The sequence below is a fragment of the Leptodactylus fuscus genome, chromosome 6, assembly GCF_031893055.1.
Source record: "Leptodactylus fuscus isolate aLepFus1 chromosome 6, aLepFus1.hap2, whole genome shotgun sequence".
NCBI classification, from domain to species: domain Eukaryota; kingdom Metazoa; phylum Chordata; class Amphibia; order Anura; family Leptodactylidae; genus Leptodactylus; species Leptodactylus fuscus.
Genome location: NC_134270.1, coordinates 68674896 through 68697905, shown reverse-complemented (window position 1 = coordinate 68697905; position 23010 = coordinate 68674896). Strand labels below are relative to the sequence as shown.

Genomic DNA, 23010 nt, shown 5'->3' with positions numbered 1-23010 from the left:
GATTTCTGAGGCTGGTGACTCGGATGAACTGATCCTCCGCAGCAGAGGTGACTCTTGGTCTTCCTCTGGGGAGGTCCTCATGTGAGCCAGTTTCTTTGTAGCGCTTGATGGTTTTTGCAACTGTACTTGGGGACTCTTTCAAAGTTTTCCCAATTTTTCGGACTGACTGACCTTCATTTCTTAAAGTAACGATGGCCACTCGTTTTTCTTTACTTAGTTGCTTTTTTCTTGCCTTAATACAAATTCTAACAGTCTATTCAGTAGGACTATCAGCTGTGTATCCACCTGACTTCTGCACAACACAACTGATGGACCCAACCCCATTTATATGGCAAGAAATCCCACTTATTAACCCTGACAGGGCACACCTGTGAAGTGAAAACCATTTCAGGTGACTACCTCTTGAAGCTCATCAAGAGAATACCAAGAGTGTGCAAAGCAGGAATCAAAGCAAAAGGTGGCTACTTTGAAGAACCTAGAATATAAGACATATTTTCAGTAGTTTCACACTTTTTTGTTAAGTATATAATTCCACACATGTTACTTCATAGGTTTGATGCCTTCAGTGTGAATCTACAATTTTCATAGTCATGAAAATACAGAAAACTCTTTGAATGAGAAGGTGTGTCCAAACTTTTGGTCTGTACTGTGTATATGAGATACCCGGTAGCCATCATCCACTGGAAACAAGTGAGGGAAATCACTCCTCCTACATTTTGTGCCATTTGGACGAATCGTAAATCTAACCTGTACCCCCATACTATGCCACCCATCCATAGGGTAACATATTCAGGTGACAGATTCAGTATAGCTGACAGGAGACCCGCTTTAATAACTTAGGACTTTTTAGCAATCCGGGCATTTTGATTTAAGTAAATACTTAATTTCCCATTATTGAACAATTCTGGAGAATCCCCTTCATAGAATTTTGCAGATCCGGTGTTATTCCTCAAAAATCTACTAACAAAAGTTATGGTAATGCTCAATCTTTAATTTATTTGTATATTTCAGGAGGAATAGCAGAGGAAACAATAACAGTTATAAGAAAGGATTCTGTAGAACTGTAATTTCATGAGAAAATGGTATTTACTTGTCGCCGACAGGTCCTCTTTAACAAACCTGTTTTTTTTTTTTCTTTTTTTTGCAGAGTAACAGGAAAGAAGTGAGAGGGCAAAAAAAACAAAACAATACAATAACACAAAACCAAAATGATCACGCACAGGCATACACTACAAACAAGACAAATGTTGCTCACCGCAGCCTTTTGGCCTCTCTGGGGCACCAGAACGATGCCGGTTTTGCGCAAGCTCTGACGCCACATGGAGGGACCTATTGGTCCAGCAAGGGGCAAAATGGGAGTGACAAAGGTGAGAAGGGGCTGGCGGGATGGAAGGAGACACACAAGCAGGTGCACGAAGACAATCACGCGGTAAGAGGGAGCAAGTAGGGAAGCCAGGGGGACGGAAAGGAAAATTAATAGAGAAAGAAATTAAAATTCAGCAGAAGTGTAAGAAAAAGACCAACCAGTCACCTCAGATGAAAGGGAAAAGGAGGCAGGAGGAGGAAAATGAAAAGTGGTTAGAGACAGAGAGGGAAAAGACAAAGACAGAAGAGAGATCGGTCCAGAAGTAGCAAATTTATCTTGTGAAGTTTTTCATACAACATAAGCACAATGTGACAGAAAAGCCCAATAAACTAAAACTTCCACCCAATGTTAATAAGCTCTCACCAAGTCTTCCAGACAAAGCCTAAATAAAAGGACTTTAAAGTGTAACTCCGAATCAAGTACAAAAATCTATTTATAAATGGAAGCAATTGTATGTTAGTATAGTCACTGTAGATCAGGGCAGGAGTCCCACCTGTAAACTGTAGAAATAGCATGTATGCCTTTACAAGTCAAAGGAACATTTCTCTTAGCTTGGTCATACACACCACATACTTAGCCAAGCCCCATCTCCCCCTACACATGCACACTACAATCCTCCAAGTCTCCAATCTGCCTCTTCAAGACTAAGAAATCCATTGGACATGGCAGGCCTTGGGTATGAGATTGTTTGTTGTGCATATGTGTAGATATCTGCAAACATCCATTTGGATAAATAATACAATTGCAGAAATTTCTATAATCTGAACATACTCTTAGTAATCCGCTGCAGTAACTGTTACAAGAATTGGATAACCCATTATATGTACTCGGAGCTACACTTTAAAGATGAAAAGCTTTGACACTGCACAAGGCACTGACATCTGCGGCACAGACACATGCATGTGGCCAATGAAATAATGGAGGGGGGAGCAATAAACTAAAATGGACATTGCTGCCAAATACCCAACAATGACAGTGGATAGATCAAGGCTATACCAATAACTGAACCTAGTATATGGATGGGTGCCATTATTAAATATACAGTATCCTATGTGCAAGTCACATGTATCACACAATCCTAGCTGAAATCTTAACACCTCCTAATAACAAATGGAAAACTAAAGTTTTCCAAATGTTATGAGATCAACCAAATGCAGCCAGGAATAAACCTTTCCATACTGGGTAAATTTGCTGGGATGACAGACCCATAAAGTTACAGCTGCTGTAAGAGGCTCAATCTAACACATTAGCATGGGTTTCCATGCTGCACCGGCTGCGTGCCAACCCTGGAATCACCAAATCTGCTTTAGTAACACTGGTTACAAGTATTAGCTTAAGCATCTTATATCTGCTTTAACTTAAAGGGTCCGTTGCCATAATAAATTCATTTTACTATAACGTATAATATACTGATTCAGTACTGCTTGATGTCGCAGGCTTGAAGCCTCAGGTTAAAAATTAGTGGTGATCTCATGACAACACTTTGATAAATGACAAGTACTATGTTGTATTTTACTACATAAAGGTTACAGGAGCACGGTAAGAACATCACAGCATCTCTCACCAGGTCATTATCAATGTCATTCAGTCTAGTGCAGATCTACTAGACTATAGCTAAAGGAGAGGGTATCTCCCTTCTGATCCCATCAATCCTTACAGAGAGGCTCATCCCGATCTCATTCTTCTTCTACTGCACTAATACATACATGGAATATTGATAATGATCTAGAGTGAAGGGTTAGTTTAAAAAAAAAAAAAAAAAAAAAAAAAAACATATGGGAATGGAAACCTGTGAGACTACTATTAATAAGAAGAGGGATCCTTAAAACAAAAAAAAAAAAAAAAAAAAAAATTAAAAATCTGTGAAACAGACATGACCTTACCTGCTGGTCAGGTGAAGATGGGCTCAAAGTGCTGTTCTGTGCCTCTGGCAATAATCCATTTTCATTGACCTGAACATTTGTTTTAGGATCTGTGGAAAGAATAAATATTTTTCCAGTAAAAAGTCGCATTCACAAAGTTATCAGAAACTGCTTAGCAATCCCATTCAGTTTATAACCAGTGAGCGCTTTAATTCAGCCACATGAACTATAACCTAAAAGTGTAAGTGTCCTGCCCCTCAGAGTAACCTGGCGTGTGTACATGAGGAGTAAGGTTACAATTATGTCTGCACTAGAGTCCATTCAGCACAGATATAGTCTGAAATCGTGGACGCAAAAGTCCTGTAAATTTTTTCATTCAGTGTTGCCAGGGAGAAAAAGAACAAGAAAAAAAAAAAAAACAGGTACCCAATAGCCTCCAATGTAGTCACTTGGGAGCAATTGTGATTGATCTGTATTGTTTAAACTGTTTTTCTAGTTCCACAACAGGGCAGAAGAACAGAGTAAACAATACAGATGTGAGTAGGACACACCCTGGCCATTATAGGACTACAGATTTGACACTTTTTTTGGGAAGGCCTGGGCAGAAACAGCACCAGGACCATGCATGACATTCAAACGTATTGACCTATGCTGATGTAAATAAAGCACTTTGGTTGAAATGGTAAGCTTCTTCTTAGTTCCTGCATCACACTAAACCTGTGTTGCTGCTCTTATTTGCTCTTCCTCTGCTCATTCTTCCCTCTCCATAGTATCAGGTGGATATAGCAGACATTTTCAGAATGAAAATCAGTTTAGCAGGTGTAGAGGAAGCAGGGAAACCAACTGAAAGAAAAATGCTCCTTTCCCCTTGTAATAAGATATATTACAATGTTTCTTACAATTACTTGTATTATTCACGTATGCCATTTGCCTATTGAAGTAACAGAAAAGAAAGGTGTTTTCACAGTACTGCCATGTTAACACAGGACAAGTACGCTATGTATTTGCTGCTGACGACTTGCATGAAGCAAACCTGTTTGCAAGCACTGTAGACTGAGGAAAACCAGCAGAGATTTTTCCAGGAATTTTGGACCTACAGAATTTGGGCAGACATGCTATACATTGTGGTGGAAATATGCAGCATTTACTGGTAGTGGATGCTGTGCTGAAGCAGAGTGCTTACTTTGGCTATCTCTGGCACTCACATTTAAGGGACTGTTTACCATCAGTTACACCCACATTCAGTCTGGCTGCGGCCAGGTTGAAGGTGCAGCAGGTACCCCAGTCCACTCTTGATGGGATAACCTCTATAACTGCACAGCGTGTATTAAGCACTCCTGGTTATCTCCTCTTAAGAGAGCCGCGCACTTATCTGTAGACCATTGTCAGAGCCAGTTACATTGGTAAAATCTTCTGAGAAGCAGATGCTATCAAAATAAGCTGGATCTGCCAACGATCAGCAGACAAATGTCTCCTGTGTATATCTAGCTTCACTATGTGTCGTTATATACCAAAATAAAAATGTGGAAGTCGCCCCAAAACTTATGCTGTATTAAAAAGAGTTAAAGCAAGCCACTCTTTCACACAAGTACATTATAACATGAAGAACATGACGTTGTTACCATCATCACAATGTATAGATCCACCACAAATAATCGGATAGATATACAGTTAGGGCCAGAAATATTTGGACAGTGACACAATTTTCGCGAGTTGGGCTCTGCATGCCACCACATTGGTTTTGAAATGAAACCTCTACAACAGAATTCAAGTGCAGATTGTAACGTTTAATTTGAAGGGTTGAACAAAAATATCTGATAGAAAATGTAGGAATTGTACACATTTCTTTACAAACACTCCACATTTTAGGAGCTCAAAAGTAATTGGACAAATAAACATAACCCAAACAAAATATTTTTATTTTCAATATTTTGTTGCGAATCCTTTGGAGGCAATCACTGCCTTAAGTCTGGAACCCATGGACATCACCAAACGCTGGGTTTCCTCCTTCTTAATGCTTTGCCAGGCCTTTACAGCCGCAGCCTTCAGGTCTTGCTTGTTTGTGGGTCTTTCCGCCTTAAGTCTGGATTTGAGCAAGTGAAATGCATGCTCAATTGGGTTAAGATCTGGTGATTGACTTGGCCATTGCAGAATGTTCCACTTTTTTGCACTCATGAACTCCTGGGTAGCTTTGGCTGTATGCTTGGGGTCATTGTCCATCTGTACTATGAAGCGCCGTCCGATCAACTTGGCAGCATTTGGCTGAATCTGGGCTGAAAGTATATCCCGGTACACTTCAGAATTCATCCGGCTACTCGTGTCTGCTGTTATGTCATCAATAAACACAAGTGACCCAGTGCCATTGAAAGCCATGCATGCCCATGCCATCACGTTGCCTCCACCATGTTTTACAGAGGATGTGGTGTGCCTTGGATCATGTGCCGTTCCCTTTCTTCTCCAAACTTTTTTCTTCCCATCATTCTGGTACAGGTTGATCTTTGTCTCATCTGTCCATAGAATACTTTTCCAGAACTGAGCTGGCTTCTTGAGGTGTTTTTCAGCAAATTTAACTCTGGCCTGTCTATTTTTGGAATTGATGAATGGTTTGCATCTAGATGTGAACCCTTTGTATTTACTTTCATGGAGTCTTCTCTTTACTGTTGACTTAGAGACAGATACACCTACTTCACTGAGAGTGTTCTGGACTTCAGTTGATGTTGTGAACGGGTTCTTCTTGACCAAAGAAAGTATGCGGCGATCATCCACCACTGTTGTTATCCGTGGACGCCCAGGCCTTTTTGAGTTCCCAAGCTCACCAGTCAATTCCTTTTTTCTTAGAATGTACCCGACTGTTGATTTTGCTACTCCAAGCATATCTGCTATCTCTCTGATGGATTTTTTCTTTTTTTTCAGCCTCAGGATGTTCTGCTTCACCTCAATTGAGAGTTCCTTTGACCGCATGTTGTCTGGTCACAGCAACAGCTTCCAAATGCAAAACCACACACCTGGAATCAACCCCAGACCTTTTAACTACTTCATTGATTACAGGTTTACGAGGGAGACGCCTTCAGAGTTAATTGCAGCCCTTAGAGTCCATTGTCCAATTACTTTTGGTCCCTTGAAAAAGAGGAGGCTATGCATTACAGAGCTATGATTCCTAAACCCTTTCTCCGATTTGGATGTGGAAACTCTCACATTGCAGCTGGGAGTGTGCACTTTCAGCCCATATTATATATTATACATATATATATATATATATATATATATATATATATATATATAAAATTGTATTTCTGAACATGTTTTAGTAAACAGCTAAAATAAAACTTGTGTCACTGTCCAAATATTTCTGGCCCTAACTGTGTGGATATATACATAGATATATATATACATAGATATATATATATACATAGATATATATATACATATATATATACATATATATATACATATATATATACATATATATATATATATATATATATATATATATATATATCAGCTGGGTCTACTCAATTTTAGCCAGTAGATGGCAGCATTAATCTGTACACCAATATTGCATTATAAATTGTGCTCAGTGGAAGGTGAACACAATTTACAATTATTGATGCTATGAAATTATTTTCAGTTTCCAACCAGTGACAAGTGTAATAAAAAGCAAATTAAAAAAGATGTGTGAATGGCATTTCAGACCACCCTTTCCTTCAGCCAGCCGTGTTCTTTTACATCTCTTTACTGCACTTAACCGATATAGGATTTGTTTCAACCATGCTATGTAAGAGTCAGAACAGTCAGTAAACCATTCTCTACCATTGAGAAAAAGTCAGCATGGGCTCTGCCACTGTGGTTTTGCCCTCTCCAGGATAGCGTACCCCTCCCCTTCCTAACTGTATATAGGAGCAGTGGTGAACTAGTTGTTATACATTAATAAACTGTCTGCTATACTTAGCGTGGAAGAACTGGAATGAAATGGGTCTGCAGCAGTCATCTCACTTTCCTACCTGAAGTCCATTCAGACTATCATATTTATTCCTAGCACGCCAAACAAATAACCCAACAAGACATTTCAACTACAGGAGATGTAAGGGGAATACAGTGTTACATACAGTTTCCCCAAAAATAAGTCATCCCCTGAAAGTAAGACATAGCAGAGGTTTTGTTGAATTGCCCAATATAAGGCACCTCCCAAAAGTAAGATATCCCCCAATAATAATATTTCTGTGCAAAGATTGTATGAAGAAAAACATTGCAGCCGGCTGAACACTGTGCGCGATGTTCCATGTGCACAGGTATGTTGGCTGCTGACGCCGCTGCGATACACTAGGATGAGCTGGGAGATGCCCAATGTGCATACACTAAGCGTCGTATGTGGCAGGGGGTCCACTCTCCCAGCTCATCCCACAGCAGCAGGGACAGTGGATACAACGTACGGTATCACAGCAGTGGCAGCAGCCGGCTTTCCTGTGCACACAGACACCGCACCCAGCGTTCAGCTGGCCGCAATGCTTTTCTTCATACAGTCTTTGCATAAGCAAGAACATCTCAGCGTAGCGCAGTGGTGGCAGCAGCACACAAAAATAAAATAAGACATCCCCTGAAAATAAGACATAGCATATCTTTAGGACCAAAATTTAATATAAGACGCTGTCTTATTTTCGGGGAAACACTGTAGTGGGCCAGTCAGATACTTGGATGACTCTAGCCTACCAGAAATGGAGCAGCCTATACAGATCAAGTCCCCAGAGTGATACAAATACGATGATAACAAAAAGTGCAATATAAAATTATATTTCAAATTTCACATTAAAAGCTCCCACTAGGAATTTCTAAAGTTTACTCTCTTACCATTTATAGATTCATTGTCCTCTTCTGAGCTGGAAGAGCCTTCCTCATCGCCAACAGCTATCGTTCCTAATGTCTTCCTCTCCTTTGATTGGTCTTGCACAGAAATCTTTTCTTTGCTGCTCATTCGACACACGGAGCTTCTAAAAATCAGTGTAAACAAAGCTGGATTCAGAAATGTCAAAAGCTTCAAAACTACTCTTTTATATTCATTTTCTGCTAAAGCTCCCTGTATGCCAAGCCTGGCTGCTAGGGAAAGCACTGACTACAGGGGCCGCGTTGCTCTTAGAATTAATTGCTCATTATTTTTACAGCAGAGTGCTGATAAAAGACAAAAATAAAGGTGTGAAGATCACAGCCCTGTCACATGTGGAACACATTCAGAAAAGAAGAAAGCTTGAAAGGATTGGGTCACATGGAAATGTAAAACACACACGTCACTCCATATAAAACTATTTCAATAGTAGAAACGCAGAACGTGATACATTCCTGTGAGCTGGATATGGCTCATTATGTGCAACTTCACCTAATAGTCGGAAGTGATTTATAGAGGACCTTTCGCCACCTCCACCAACTCACTGCATCCTGTAAAGGGTTTACGCCATGAAAATGATTAATAAATTGCTGATCGGTGCGAGTACGACCACAGAAAAGGTGCGGGTATATCACCGTTGTGGATGTAGCTGCAGTGGACATGGAAACCGCCCAGGCCATTTATTTCAATGGAAGTGCAGGAGTTAGCGGAGTTGTACAACTGCTATCTATGGCACTCCTAGTGAAATGAATGGAGCAGGGACAAGACTGCACTCACCCTGGTTACTTTCACAACAGGGTGCAACAGCCCTCCTGTAAGAATCAGTGAAGACTCAGCAGTTAGAGCCCTCCAATAAGCCCATCATGTGGGCAGTTTTAGGCAGATGAAGCAATGAAGTGTAGTTATGAGGTCTGATGCTATCCAGTAAAAGACGACGCGTCTCAGGATCATGTCCTTTTGTCTTCTCTGAGCCAAGACCACCCACTTAATAGAGAGCCTAATTAGCATATCAGGCACCAAAATTTTGCTAGTTACTTCGGAATTGTGGAAGGTGGACAAAAATTTCCAACTTTGCTGGAATCAATGGAGTGGTGACTGGAGATGGTGTTAAAAGGTCCTATTTGACAGAAAACTACTTTAAAAAGGGAATGCTACTTTTTATTTTGAGATACAAACAACGTTATTAAGAAAGAAGACACACTGCAAGGTTGCCCAAATACATCAGACATGCATTAGCCAAACCCACCAACCACATAACGACCTCTCCCCAATAGTAGATATAAAGTATATTTACATGGTGGAAATTTGGATTGGATTCTGCCTCAAAATCATCTCCAAATTCTGCCTGAAATCTGACTCCTGCACTTCCTTCAGGCAGTCTCTGCCTAAGACCCCCATTTAAGTGAAGGTTTTAGAATCAGCATCAAAATCTGCTTCAAATTCCGAAAGCAGATATTACAAGAGATGTGCGAACACTGTTCGGAACAGCCGTTCCGCACAGCACGCTCACATAGAAATGAATGGAAGCGGCCGGCACGCGGGGGGTTAAGCGGCTGGCCGCCGGCAAAGTCTGCGTGCCAGGTGCTTCCATTCATTTCTATGGAAGCGTGCTGTTCGGATCGGCTGATCCGAACAGTGTTCGCTCATCTCTAGATATTACGCATATCCACAGCATTGCTACACCATATAGCTCACCTCCTGTGTTTACTTGTATTTACAGTCTGTTGGTCCATTCCTGTATCGATAACCGCTCTTTTAAGATTTGCCTCTTTTTCACTCCATAGCTAAAACAGCAACAGAAATGTATTAGTGTGGTAACAGCAATTTCTGCTTAAATATTTTAATGCAGTTTATGGAGGCACTCAAATAGCTGAACTTACTATTTATACAAGAGGGGTCTAATTGTCAGGTATGCCCCTCCTGAGAAACTGAACATGGGTGGTATTTGGCATTAAATTCTGCAACCTAAGGATCCATTCACTTAGGTTCCACACCAAAATCATCAGCTAATTCTGACCCAATTGAGGTGTAATTCTCTATTAGGGCACATTCACATGGAATAAACGCGCGCTCATTTTGGCAAAATACACGTATAAAGAATACACGTGTAAAAATAAGACTCAAATGGCGTCGTGGTTTTTGGTGCTTTTTTTACACGTGTAAAAAATGTCATTGAAGTTAATGGTAGTCTTATTTTTATACGTGTATTCTTTACACGTGTATTTTACTCCGTGTGCATGGACCCTTAGGAAGGTTTGGGAGAGGGGGTATTGACGGCATAGATGGACACAGTGTATTCTCTGGATAAGAACCCACGGCCTGTCCTTGTCAATCAGCACGGCTGACCCCAACCCAAGCCCCCTCCCTGAAAACTTATGCAGGAAGACAGAACCAGGACAGGCTGCATGTAACAAATAGCAGCAAGTCAATGAAAAGCAGCATGTAATGAGGGTGTTACTTACGTCTTCCTGCTTCTTCTGCAGCTCTTCTAAAAGACTAACAATTTCCTCATCTGCAACATCACAAGGCCTCTGACCCTAAAAGAAAAACTTCTTGTGAGAAGGATGCACAGAAAACACACACAACAGTATGAGAAATAGCAACCAGGTCAAAAGCATCTGCTCGTGGGTGGATACGTGGGCCTTCTTTACCATCACTAGATGAGCTGATGTACGTGTAAATAATAGCCTACAAAATAAAAAGTGCAATTATCATACCACAGATGGAGTCAGGATATCTGCTTGTGGCTTTATGGAGTTCGCTAAGGATCTTTATGGTGCTTTCAGCAGTATGAGACACCATCAGATGAAAGGGGAACCAAAAAACCCAAATCATGCCTTACCACATTATTAAGGGCACTCATGTCACAGAAGTTTTCCACCAAAAGCCGACAGGCCTCTTCTACGCCCCAGTGGGCAGCAGCATGCAGGGGTGTCCAGCCATCTTTATCCCGAACATTTGGATCAAAATTGGCCTGAAGCAGAAGCCTGGTCAGAGTGTGGACAGAAGGACATCAATAACCAAGCTCCAGATACTTTAAATATAGAATGATCTCCAATTTAACCAGATTACCTCATGACCTCTATGTAGCCTTTAGCTGCAGCCACGTGCAGGGCGCTGGCCCCAGTCTTTGGATGCTTGATGTCTTCTATTTTCCCTGCATTCAGCCACTGGCGGGCATCCTGAAGCATCACCTCCTCCTCTTCCCTCTTTGCCACCTCGATATCTATGCCTACAATGACAAGAACACAAGCCTGCAATGATGACAATGCATAAGACACCTGACAGAGATTAGCATCTCTTAACTAGCATTCATAATACAAAGTCATTCTCTGAGCCCTCCTTTAACCTCTAGATGCATTCTTTAAGAAGTCAGGAACTGGAAGCATCTCTGGTACTGGTCTTGGAGCCTGCTGTAAATGTTTGCCTGATAAACATGTTAGCATCTTATATACGCCGCCCTAATTGTCGAGAAGACGTGATACGGCAATAGCCTTCTCAGTAAATTCCTTTAATCATGCCTGCTAGAAATAATTAGACATTGAAGCCAGCAGCATATGTCCCCTGAGACTATATACTCCTCCATGCATTAACTGGAACACTACGGATTACATGTTCTTAATATAGCTCTTCATTGCACCAGGAAAGCCTTGTGTGAATACAGCAAGATGTCAGACCGCCAGGTATAGACCTGATGTGCATTTTCACCTCCACTGCCAGTTATGTTAATCGTAGGTCATGTAAAGGGAGCATGTCACTTGCAATATGTAGGCTATTAGGCAGGCAGCATGCTATACAGCAGACATATATTGTTTAGTAGTATAGTATTCAGCAGAACTTGGAACATATTGATTGTATTCCCTTTCTGGGATAAGGAGTAACATGGACAACATGTGATTGACAAGTGCTAGGGACCGTTCACATCATGTTCTGTTCATCCATCTAAAAGATCAGTTTTATGGATCACTTTCCTCTGTGCACTTTTCGTGCAGAAACCCCATTATAGTCTATGGGGCCTGCAAGTTTCCTAAAGTAACCATATTTTATGTGGATTAGGTCCCCAAACGGACTCCACGAATGGAAACTCACGTACAGAAGTGAACTGGGCCTTACACAGAGTCAATGTTAAAAGGAACTGTTCCTTTTCTGTCAGGAAAAGGACAAACTTATCAATCTTTAACACTGACTATGTAAACGAATTATTTTCAGTCATCATCCGTATGAAGCATGCAGAAAACAGATGACCAAAATGGGATGTGAACAGCCGCTTAGACAGGGAAGGCTGTCAATCACAAGCTCAGAAAGGGAGTTCAGTCAATAAGTTCCAATAATGGACATTTATCACACAACTATATACTCGAGTATAAGCCGACCCGAATATAAGCCGACCCGAATATAAGCCGAGGCCCCTAGTTTTAACACAAAAAACTAGGAAAACTTATTGACTCGAGTATCGGAGATTTGGGGTGCAGTAGATGCTAGGTGCTGGGGAAGGGGTGTTTTGGTTGTCTGTCTGCCCCTTCCCCAAGTATAAGCCGAGGGGGGCTTTTTCAACACAAAAATGGTGCTGAAAAATTCGGCTTATACTCGAGTAGATACGGTATCTGTCTATGATATTCCTACTGCACACAGATAGGTAGGCTTTTGCAAAGTAATAAGTTTCTCTTAAATAAAATTAAAAATAAAATAAAAATTCTGCCAGTGGCTACTCCCTCCCCATCCTTCCATTTTACTTTACACTGCAGCACTAGGCCCTGAAATTAGCCGCTGTGTATTAGCATAAGCTCATCATGAAGTCAGAGCATATTGAGATGATTTCCCTTTTAGGAAGGAGAAAATTACTATAATCTACAAGATGTTCAGCCACGACAAAAGATCAGATAATCACCACAACTATAGATCCAGCAGAACGAGAAGCCTCGAGGCACGCACTCCATGTGTTAGCAGCATGGCCGCCATCTTTGTACTTCTGTTTTATTGTAACGAGATTGTATCCTTATTACAGGGGGAAGTAGTAAATCCCTCTGACTACATAATGTCAGTACAGATGGTAGTGCGTCCCGGTCGCCATATAAATCATTACGGAATAAAGCTGAATGTTTCTCTTCATGTATAGAGTCCTGCTAGTGCCACTCATTCATACAGTACTAAAAAATGGGAACACACAGTTCCGGTTATAGAGGCCAGAGATTAAAAGACAAACTATTGCTGCTGGGCACAGAATTGTAAAGCAGATTATTTCTGAAAGTGGATTTTACTAGAACAAAGCACTGCTCCATACTAAACCACGTAACTACACTTTGGATTACCAGAATTATAGAGAGCGTTCACAGGTTCCCTGTAAAGGAACACTAAACCCTAGAAGAGGAGATCATTGTGCTACAAGATTCTGACTTGTACTAAGTTGCCCTGGAATAGTCTTGTAGAAACCCTGCAAAACACAGGGATAAATCTTAATCTGATCCACTTTCTTCTGAGGAATAGATGAAGGGTGAGGCTTGAGCAAGGGCGTGGACTTTACAATCTTTTTGCCATATTATCAGACAAGACACAACTAAGAGGCTCCTTGTGTCAGCCGGTTATGTTACAGCTAGACACAGGTCTAAGGGCCCAGATTTCCACCTCAAAATCTTCTCGATTTTCTGGCCCTCTGGCCCCCATAGCGGAAAATGAGAGTAAGGCTTCAGCTTTCTGCTGTGGTTTTCAGACACTGATCAGCCCTGGATAACCGCCTAGCACCGCAGATTCTGCCGCTGTTCTGCTGAGAAATGTGCAGCAAGATGGAGCAGGGCGCTTATATTTTCAGTGTCCAAACTCTGTCCATTGAAAACAACAGGAGGATCAGGACAGAATCTTGCGGGGATTCTGAGGTAGAATCTGCCTAAAAATCAGCAGCAGATTCCACCATGTGAACATACCCTAAAGGGGAGAATGGGGGTCAGGGCCGATCTCCAGGAATACAGAGAAAATGTATTTACAGTTCTTAACTGGGCCTCAGCTAAAAGAAGGGGTCAGAATATTCAATGCGTGTATAGTAAACAGTTAACCCTTGAAGCTGAGGGCATTTTTTTGATTTTTGTTTTTGACTCCTCTCCTTCATTTTTCCACTCCCAGAGCCATATGAGGTTTGTGGACAAATTTTCTTCATGATGCTACCATTAATTATACTGTACAATGTAATGGGAAGCTGGAAAAAAACTTGTGCGGCTTTCTTATGGGCTTCATTTTTACAGCGTTCACTGTGCAGTGAAAAGGACATGTCACCTGTATTCTGTGTTTCGGTACGATTCTGGGGATACCAAATTTCTATGGTTTTATTTACATTTTAACCCCTTAACAAAAATCCAAAACTGTTAATTTTTTTTTTCTAAAAGTCACCATATTCTGATACCCATAATTTTTTTTATACTTCCGTGTATGGGGATGTATAGGGTGTCTTTTTTTTTTTTTTTTTTTGGAGGGGCCAGGTGTACTTTTCAGCTTTACCATTTTGGGGAGTTACTATTGCTTTGATCACTTTTTATTCAAATTTGTATCAAAGCCAAAACAGTGAAAAAACAGCGGTTTGGCACTTTTGACTTTTTCCTGCTACGGCATTTACCATATGGGAAAAATATTTTTATAGATTTGTAGACCGGCCGTAAGTACTTTTATATGTGTTCTAGGGAAAGTGGGCGATTTGAATACATACGTACATTTACTGTTTTAAAACTTTTTTTGGTGTTAGGGGGTACAATCGCCTCATCTTTCCTTGGACCCTTGTGAGGCATCCTTGGTTGCACCTGCCACCTAATATATACCACTATTTGGAACAGCACAAGGTGGGCACTTCCCAGATGTTGAGACAGGATAAAGTAAAGACCAGTAAAGACAAGTAAAGACCAGTGGGGACCCCTCAGTCATAGGAAATTACTGATTTATTTTTTTTAAACCATTCCGAGGGCATCATCTAGACAACCCCTCTAAAAAGAGTAGAAAAGAACATCAGCAGGAAAACAAGACTCAATTTTTCACTCAAAGGGTTCTGAAAAGCTACAAACTTCTACTTCAAGCGTTCTATGACTGATGTATTAAAGGGTATTTGTTTTCCTCTCTACTTTCCTACTCTTGGGTCAGATTCATTATTGATTATTCACCCAATATATATTTATGGGTCCAAATCATTGCCTGAAACAGATAAAGTGCAGGTGGATCAATTTTGAGGGATCAATAGGCATAAAAAAAATCAAAATAAATAAAATTGTTAATATTTATTGTAAGTTTATATTCAATTATCATTTTATAAGTTTATAATAAATAGCCACACAAGCAGTTGTTGTCGTCCATGTTATATATCAAGATAAGCAACAATCCTCTTAAAGAGGACCTTTCACCATATCCGGGCACAGGCAGTTCTATATACTGCCAGAAAGCTGACAGTGCGCTGAATTCAGCGCACTGTCGGCTTTCCCGATCTGTGCCCGGTGTGAAGAGCTTACGGCCCGGTACCGTAGCTCTTCTATGGTCAGAAGGGCGTTTCTGACCATTAGCCAGAGACGTCCTTCTGCCTCGCGGCGCCAATCGCGCTGTGCTGTGGAGCCGGGAGGAACTCCCCCCTCCCTCTGCTCACTCAGCTTGTCCGTAGACGAGCATTATCAGCAGAGGGAGGGGGCGTTCCTCCCCGCTCCACAGCACAGCGCGATTGGCGCCGCGAGGCAGAAGGACGTCTCTGGCTAATGGTCAGAAACGCCCTTCTGACTGTAAAGCGCTACGGTACCGGGACCGATAGCGCTTTACACCGGGCACAGATCGGGAAAGCCGACAGTGCGCTGAACTCAGCGCACTGTCAGCTTTCTGGCAGTATATAACACTGCCTGTGCCCAGATATGGTGAAAGGTCCTCTTTAAATCTAAATGACAAAAATGTCTGAAGTGTATTACTGTATTCCTGCTGCTCTAGTACAGGACAGAACCTGTCTACACACCCCATTATTTCAGCTTTTAAGGCTTCCTAGACCCTTATGGAATAAATGATTCAAAAGCAGTTTTTAAATGTAAGCATTGTGGAAATGTTTTGCTATGTAGTTAAGGGTCGTGCCGGCAATAAGCCTCATTTTCCAGCATGAAGTCGTTTTCCTGTCCTGGATTAATGGCTGCTGTTCGGAGGAAGATTAGCGAGTGCCAGGACTCTCACCTCTCTTTGTGATCTCCGCACGGAGCAGAGTCTCCATACAGTCATCTTCAGCAATGTCCAGTGGAACATCCCCGTCACTGTTCACAGCAGCAATGTTTGCCGAATGCTTCAGGAGATACCTAGGAAGAAGTGAAGAAAGTTTATTAGAAGTCTTCAAAGTACTTCACGGGTTTAAAAGTACAGGGAAAAAAATGACTCAAGTACGCCACCACCTTGCAGATATGTGACATGGTTATTGTTGTACTAATCTTAGTATAGGCCCATCAACTGAAGATTTTTTGGGTTCAGCTATCGGCAACCAATCTGATTTTGGAAGAGCCCGGCACAGCTCCATATTTTTAGTAGTGGTTGTGCCAGGTATTACAATGCGTTGTCTCATTCTCTTATTCATGTATTCGTATTCTTAAAATACAGATTCTACGTAAACTCGTATATGAAAATATTTTTGCAGTGTCTAAATTGAGTTTTGTTAAAATATGCACTAAACAGCAACTGCAAACTGCTGCAGATCTTGTGTGTATATAATCTCCACACAAAAAAAAAAAAAAAAACATCTACAGCATTTCTGGTATATATGGACATACCCACAATGGAGACAGCTTCACGTTTGGGCATTAAAGTCAATGCAAGTCTCGAAAATAGCCAAGCAGTTAACTTCTGGTATTACTGCAACTCTAATAGACAATAATAGAGAGACCCCGCACATGTGTGGTCACGAGATGGGGGACAATGGACACCTATCTATCACACATTTATAAAACATCCTGTGGATACAGAATGACTGTGTCAGATAGTAAGACACTCTTAAGCACCTTAAATTTTACCCCAGCTGCTTGTTAGAAGATCTTGAGATTTCCCAAGTGTGGCTAATACAAACCGCAAAGAGTAAGTGATTGCCCCACTAAAGCGGCCTTCACACTGCCGCTGCTGTCCGCCCCAAGGTGTCCATGGTAAACCCCGGGGAAACCGGACAGCAGATGGCTTGCGAGCGGTCGGCTTTAAAACCCATTCATTTGAATGGATTTTCAAAGGTGACCGCCCATGAGTATTTTCAGCCTCTCCGCCTGCTGTCAGTTTGTTTTCCACGGACACAAAGTCCTCCATGTAGGATTTTGTGTCCGCGGAAAAAAACGGACACCAGGCAGTCAGGCTGAAAACGCTCACTGGCGTTCACCTTTGAAAATCCATTCAAATGAATGGGTTTTAAAGCCAACCACTTGCAAGCCGTCTGCTGTCTGGTTTCCCCGGGGTTTACCACGGACACCTCAGGGCGGACAGCAGCGGCAGTGTGAACGCCACTTTATCCTTGCAAAGACAAAAGATTGGGAGGAATATAGCAGTAACTATTCATTACTGATAAAGGACTAGCATATGACTGTCCTACTGCGAGCACATCAACTTTATGTTTAATAGGATTTTCCTTGATTCATAGACTATGTTCTGACCAATGAATCCTGCCATCACAACCATTGACAAAGTTGCTCTGCACCTTGCCATTTTTCCTGCTACTCTTGCAGTCAAATGAGTGCCATCCCTTGGTGATAGCAGCCATCTTTACTGAATGATTGCCACTAGCTCAGTCAATAAAACGCTGCTACAAAGATTCTCCATGTAACCCAAGTCTCTGAGGTCCTGTACATCCTTACAGCCAAAAACAGCAGCAAAACTGGCACAAACTGCACCGAACAACAAAGACAACTAGAGCCTTTCTGACAGGAAATGATTATTTAGTGTACAAAGTTAGCGATCTTTTACTCACTCTGCTATTTCCATGTAACCGCACGAAGCGGCGACATGTAAAGGCGTCCATCCTTCGTTGTCTGCCTGATTCACATTGGCACCATGGTTTACCAGGAATTCTACCACTTCTAGGTTTTCATCTATACATGCCTAAGGAAGAACAAAACAATCACATTGTCAAAAACCAAGAGGTGATACAAAGAATTCAATAAATATTTCATGTACATTTACCAAAGTAGCCTAAATTATCAATTAAGAATTCTTCAATCAATTAAAAAGCAGCATGTCCTGATAATTGGATAAGTTACTATAGTATATATATAAACCCCTTCCCCACATCTACACTTAAAGGAGTTCTCCAATGAACATTACCATTTTTACCTTTGTAGACTGTTTTGGTTTTTTACATACTGTATATGAGTGTGTGTAAGTGCGCAAAATTGTTTAAGTGTTTCAAAGATTCTCTGACCATCTTAGGCTAGGTTCATATCTGTGCACGAGCCTCCGCCATTCGGGTCCGCAGTTTTTATATTGTGCAGGACTTTTCTTTCTTCCGAACGTCAGTGGTTTTTGCTAAGGAATCTACAAAGGAGACGTCGGCACAGATGTGAACATAGGTTTAGTAGTGACAGTCTTTTGTCTCGATCAGTGGACCATGAATGCTGGCACTTCTATGTTCTGGGACTTGTCAGAAATCCAGCCATGATTTTCTTATTTCTTACAGGACAGGGACACTACAAATATGAGAAGATATCTCGAGCACGATAAGGAAATCAGAAAAGTCCCAGACCCTAGAAAGTTCCAGTATTCATGGTCTTTTCCATTGGCAACTGATCAAGACAACAGACTGTCACCAATAAAATGGTTAAAATAAATAAAAAAAAAAAATCTTCAAAAGCTGCAATACTTTTAATCACTTCTATTTGCAAAAACGTTTAACTTTGAATTGTCTACAAACTTAAATATGGTTATATTGATGGGAATACCCTTTAATAAATAATAACTCTAGGGGATACATGCACACACATGAACGAAACAAATACATATATGTAACATCAAATAACCAAATACACCTCATAAAAGGATAAGGCATATAAAACAGCATGCACCAGGCAGATGGAGATAGGGACTAAAACCACCTGCATATTGCCATGCTTGGCTTTCTCAAATGCTATAGGTGGCCCAATGCAAAGAAACCAACACAACACACAGACCATGTTACTGGGACCATCTAAAAAAGCCCTGGTAAAAAAAAAAATTACATTTGGTAGGTTACCATGAAATGGATTTCAATTGAATAAAATAATTAAAATACACAGGGTTTGTCTGTAGTCGGTTACCACAGAAACATAAAAGTTCACATAGGAATTGCATGTCCAAACGATAGGATATTTTATATAGCGATTGAGAGACTTCAATTGTTAAAGGGATTCTACCACTAAAACACATTTTTTTCTAGTTAACACGTCGGAATAGCCTTTAGAAAGGCTATTCGTCTCCTACCTTTAGAAGTGCTCTCCGCCGCGCCGTTCGTTCAAAATACCGGTTTGTACCGGTATGCTAATGAGTTCTCTCGCAGCGATGGTGGCGTCCCCATCGCAGGAGCAGCGATGGGGGCGTCCCCATTGCAGCTCGAAAACCGACCGCAGCGCCGCCTCTATGGTCTTGCGTATCCTCTCCTTGCTTCTTCAGCGTCCTGTCGCACGCCTGCGCAGTACGCTCTGTTCGGCGAAGTTTGCCGAACGTACTGTGCATGCGCGAAATTGCAGTGCCCGCACTATGGCTGGGACCGCAATTTCGCGCATGCGCAGTACGTTCGGCAATCTTCGCCGAACAGAGCATACTGCGCAGTCGTGCGATAGGACGCTGAAGAAGCAAGAGGAGGATACGCAAGACCATAGAGGCGGCGCTGCGGTCGGTTTTCGAGCTGCAATGGGGACGCCCCCATCGCTGCTCCTGCGATGGGGGACGCCCCCATCGCTGCGAGAGAACTCATTAGCATACCGGTACAAACCGGTATTTTGAACGAACGACGCGGCGGAGAGCACTTCTAAAGGTAGGAGACGAATAGCCTTTCTAAAGGCTATTCCGACGTGTTAACTAGAAAAAAATTGTTTTAGTGGTAGAATCCCTTTAATATAGTTTTTTAATGGCTAACAAAAATTATGACACATTACAAGCTTTCAAGATTACTAGGTCTCTTCATCAGGCATGGTATAATAATTTCTGAAGGCATGCATATGTATACACAAAAAGGGGCACAGGAATCAAGTGTTCAGTGCGACAGGTGATGGAAAGCAGTATACACACAAATAGATAAGATAAAAAACAAATAAGTTCAAAGGATGGCGCTATGAAGGTAGCCAAAAGTCAACAGAGTTCTCCTCAAGCGGAGCTGAAGGGGATCATCAACACGAACAACACACTCATTATATGGTGTCTCAGCGAGCTGCTGATATGCAGGAACAATCACGGGCACAGTGCGAGGAACAAGTTAAGCAGCAGGACAGCTTAAAAGCTGCTGAAACATCAGAGCAGGTGGATCATCAACGCCAACAACATGCTCATTATATGGCGTCCCAGTGAGCTGCTGATATGCCGGAACAATCACGGGAACAGCGCAAAGAACAAGTTCAGCAGCAGGACAGCTTAAAAGCAGCCGAAACGCCGGAGCAGGCAAACTATCGATGGTATCAATTTGCGGAATATAGGCGGATCATCGATGTCAACAACACACAGACGAAGTCACGGACAGAGGCTAGTTGATGATATTATGATTTTGATTGCAGAAGTGTTTTGGCACAGGGAGGTGCATTCTTTGCTCTGTGATCGTGTGGCGGTGAGTTCATCCGCATCCTGAGTGTTTGTCCTGTCTCCCCTACATAAAGACACCCCCCCCCCCCCCTACATTTGGTACATATTATTAAATTCACCACATTAGGTGGGCTGCAAATGAACGTACCTAGGATCTTGTAGTCCTGATTAGAGTTGGGGATCTTTATTTTGTCAGCAGTCAGTATGTGTTGGCATGTTTTGCATCATCAATGACATGAAGATTTTGGTTTTAAGGGGGAATTTCGAACCTTTATATTTCATATCCACTGGCTAATACGGTACAAAGATATATTTTTCCTTATAGGATATTTTATGTAGACTATTTGAAAAAATGCTTCATTTCATTTTATGATGCATTAAAACAATTTTTTTTTTCCTTTTTGCGTTAGTAGACCTCCTGAAATGGAGATTTCTGTCTATTGCATGTTTGATACGAATTGTCCATCTACAAGATAGGTCATCAGCTTCTGATCTGTTGCCGTCTGAAACGGAGACTCCACATAGATGAGCCGTCAAAAAACTAGACCTGGAAAGCAAAGTTCCTTCAGGCCAAGCCCTCACGTAGTGTAGACGGAAACACAAAGGCAAAAATGGCTGCATTTTACATTAACTGAAAAGTGAATAGGATTTTGGCTAATCTCATCCACACATTGCAGAATATAATCCGCAGCAGAAATGCTGCGATCTGAAAAACCCTTGCATTTTTGTAAATCATAGTATGTCAATGATACCTATGGAAATGATGGCAGTTTTCATATAGGTATAATGAAAGCAGAATATCAGCAGAAGAAAACTTGGGTTTTCTGTGAAAAGTTAAAGGGGGGGGGGGGCCGGGGGAGACAAAAAAAAAAACCTGTGGTGCGTTGTCTTAGGCTGGTCTTACACAACCGTAGTTTAAGACCGCAAATGGTCCGCAATTGAGATTTTTCAATTGCGGACCATTATATTCAATGCGGCCTCTTACACCACCGGATATTTTATCTGTGGTGTGGCCGGGCCGCAACAGAGGTCCGCACTTTATAGCACATGTCCGTAATGGCCATAATTCACGGTACTGCACGGACTCGCCCATAGAACTCTATGGGCGAGTACAGCAGATTACGGGCATCTGCGGAGTCTATGCTTGCTGATCAGCAACTTGCGGACCGTAAAAGCATTACGGTCGTGTAAGACCAGCCTTAGTCTAAAAAGTCTTCCCCATGAACATAACCATATTTTAAATACATATATATACACACACACACACACACACACACACACACATATATATACATATATATTTATTATGATATGTATTAATTGAGGAACTGTTTATGGTCTGAAAATTACTGTTACTTGTGCAGGAAATTGACCCAGCCCCAATAAAGTAATCATGATTGGATGAGAATGTCCTCTTTCGTATGACAACAGAAGTACTGTTCTATGTTTTACATTACCTGAGATATTCATGTAACATACAAGTAATTCCCCCCAGCATTAAAGGGATCCTATCATTAAATCTCAATTTTTTTCTGCCTACCATGTAGGTGTAGCTTTAAGAAAGGCTATTCTTCTCCGGGCCGCCGTTCGGTATATAATCCGGTTTGCGTCGGTATGCAAAGGAGTTCTCTCGCAGCACTGGTGGTGGCCCCAGCGCTCAAACAGTACTGGGGGGTGTCCCCAATGCTGCAAGAGAACTCTACAGCGCCGCCTCCATCTTTTTCAGGAACGGCCTCTTCACGCATCTTCCTCCGGTGCAGGCTTCAAACTTCTAGGCCTCGGGCAAAGCCGACAGTGCATGCCCGCCGGCCGCAGTATTGTATGCAGCCATTTTCTTGTAGCCGGCGGGCATGCGCAGTCGGCTTTGCCCCTGGCCTAGAAGTTTGAAGCCACCGTCAGAAGATGTGATGAAGACCCGTTCCTGAAGAAGATGGAGGCGGCGTTGGAGAGTTCTCTTGCAGCATCGGGGACATACCCAGTGCTGTTTGAGCACTGGGGCCCACCCCCAGTGCTGCGAGAGAACTCATTTGGATACCGAAGAAAACCGAATTATATACCAAACAACGGCACAGAGAAGACATCCAAAGGTAGGAGAAGAATAGCCTTTCTTAAGGCTATTCCTACGTGGTAGGCAGAAAAAAAATTGAGTTCTAATGAGAAGATCCCTTTAACTTCCTTGT

At 41.8% G+C, this 23010-nt stretch overlaps 1 protein-coding gene across 4 annotated transcripts in view; it reads right to left on the bottom strand.

Moving 5' to 3' along the window:
• The window catches only part of PPP1R12C (protein phosphatase 1 regulatory subunit 12C), a 91293-nt gene that overhangs the window by 43859 nt on the left and 24424 nt on the right, over positions 1-23010 (bottom strand). For 3 of the 4 annotated variants that reach the window (XM_075280116.1, XM_075280117.1, XM_075280118.1), the window contains exons 2-9: positions 18036-18166; positions 16277-16395; positions 11177-11336; positions 10947-11091; positions 10567-10641; positions 9800-9888; positions 8074-8213; positions 3250-3338 (exon numbers count right to left, since the gene is read on the bottom strand). In XM_075280116.1, the coding sequence (XP_075136217.1) occupies positions 3250-3338; positions 8074-8213; positions 9800-9888; positions 10567-10641; positions 10947-11091; positions 11177-11336; positions 16277-16395; positions 18036-18166 (948 nt within the window). Of the gene's footprint in view, positions 1-1255; positions 1379-3249; positions 3339-8073; positions 8214-9799; positions 9889-10566; positions 10642-10946; positions 11092-11176; positions 11337-16276; positions 16396-18035; positions 18167-23010 lie in introns of all 4 variants that reach the window. The other variant, XM_075280115.1, reaches the window with a different exon arrangement.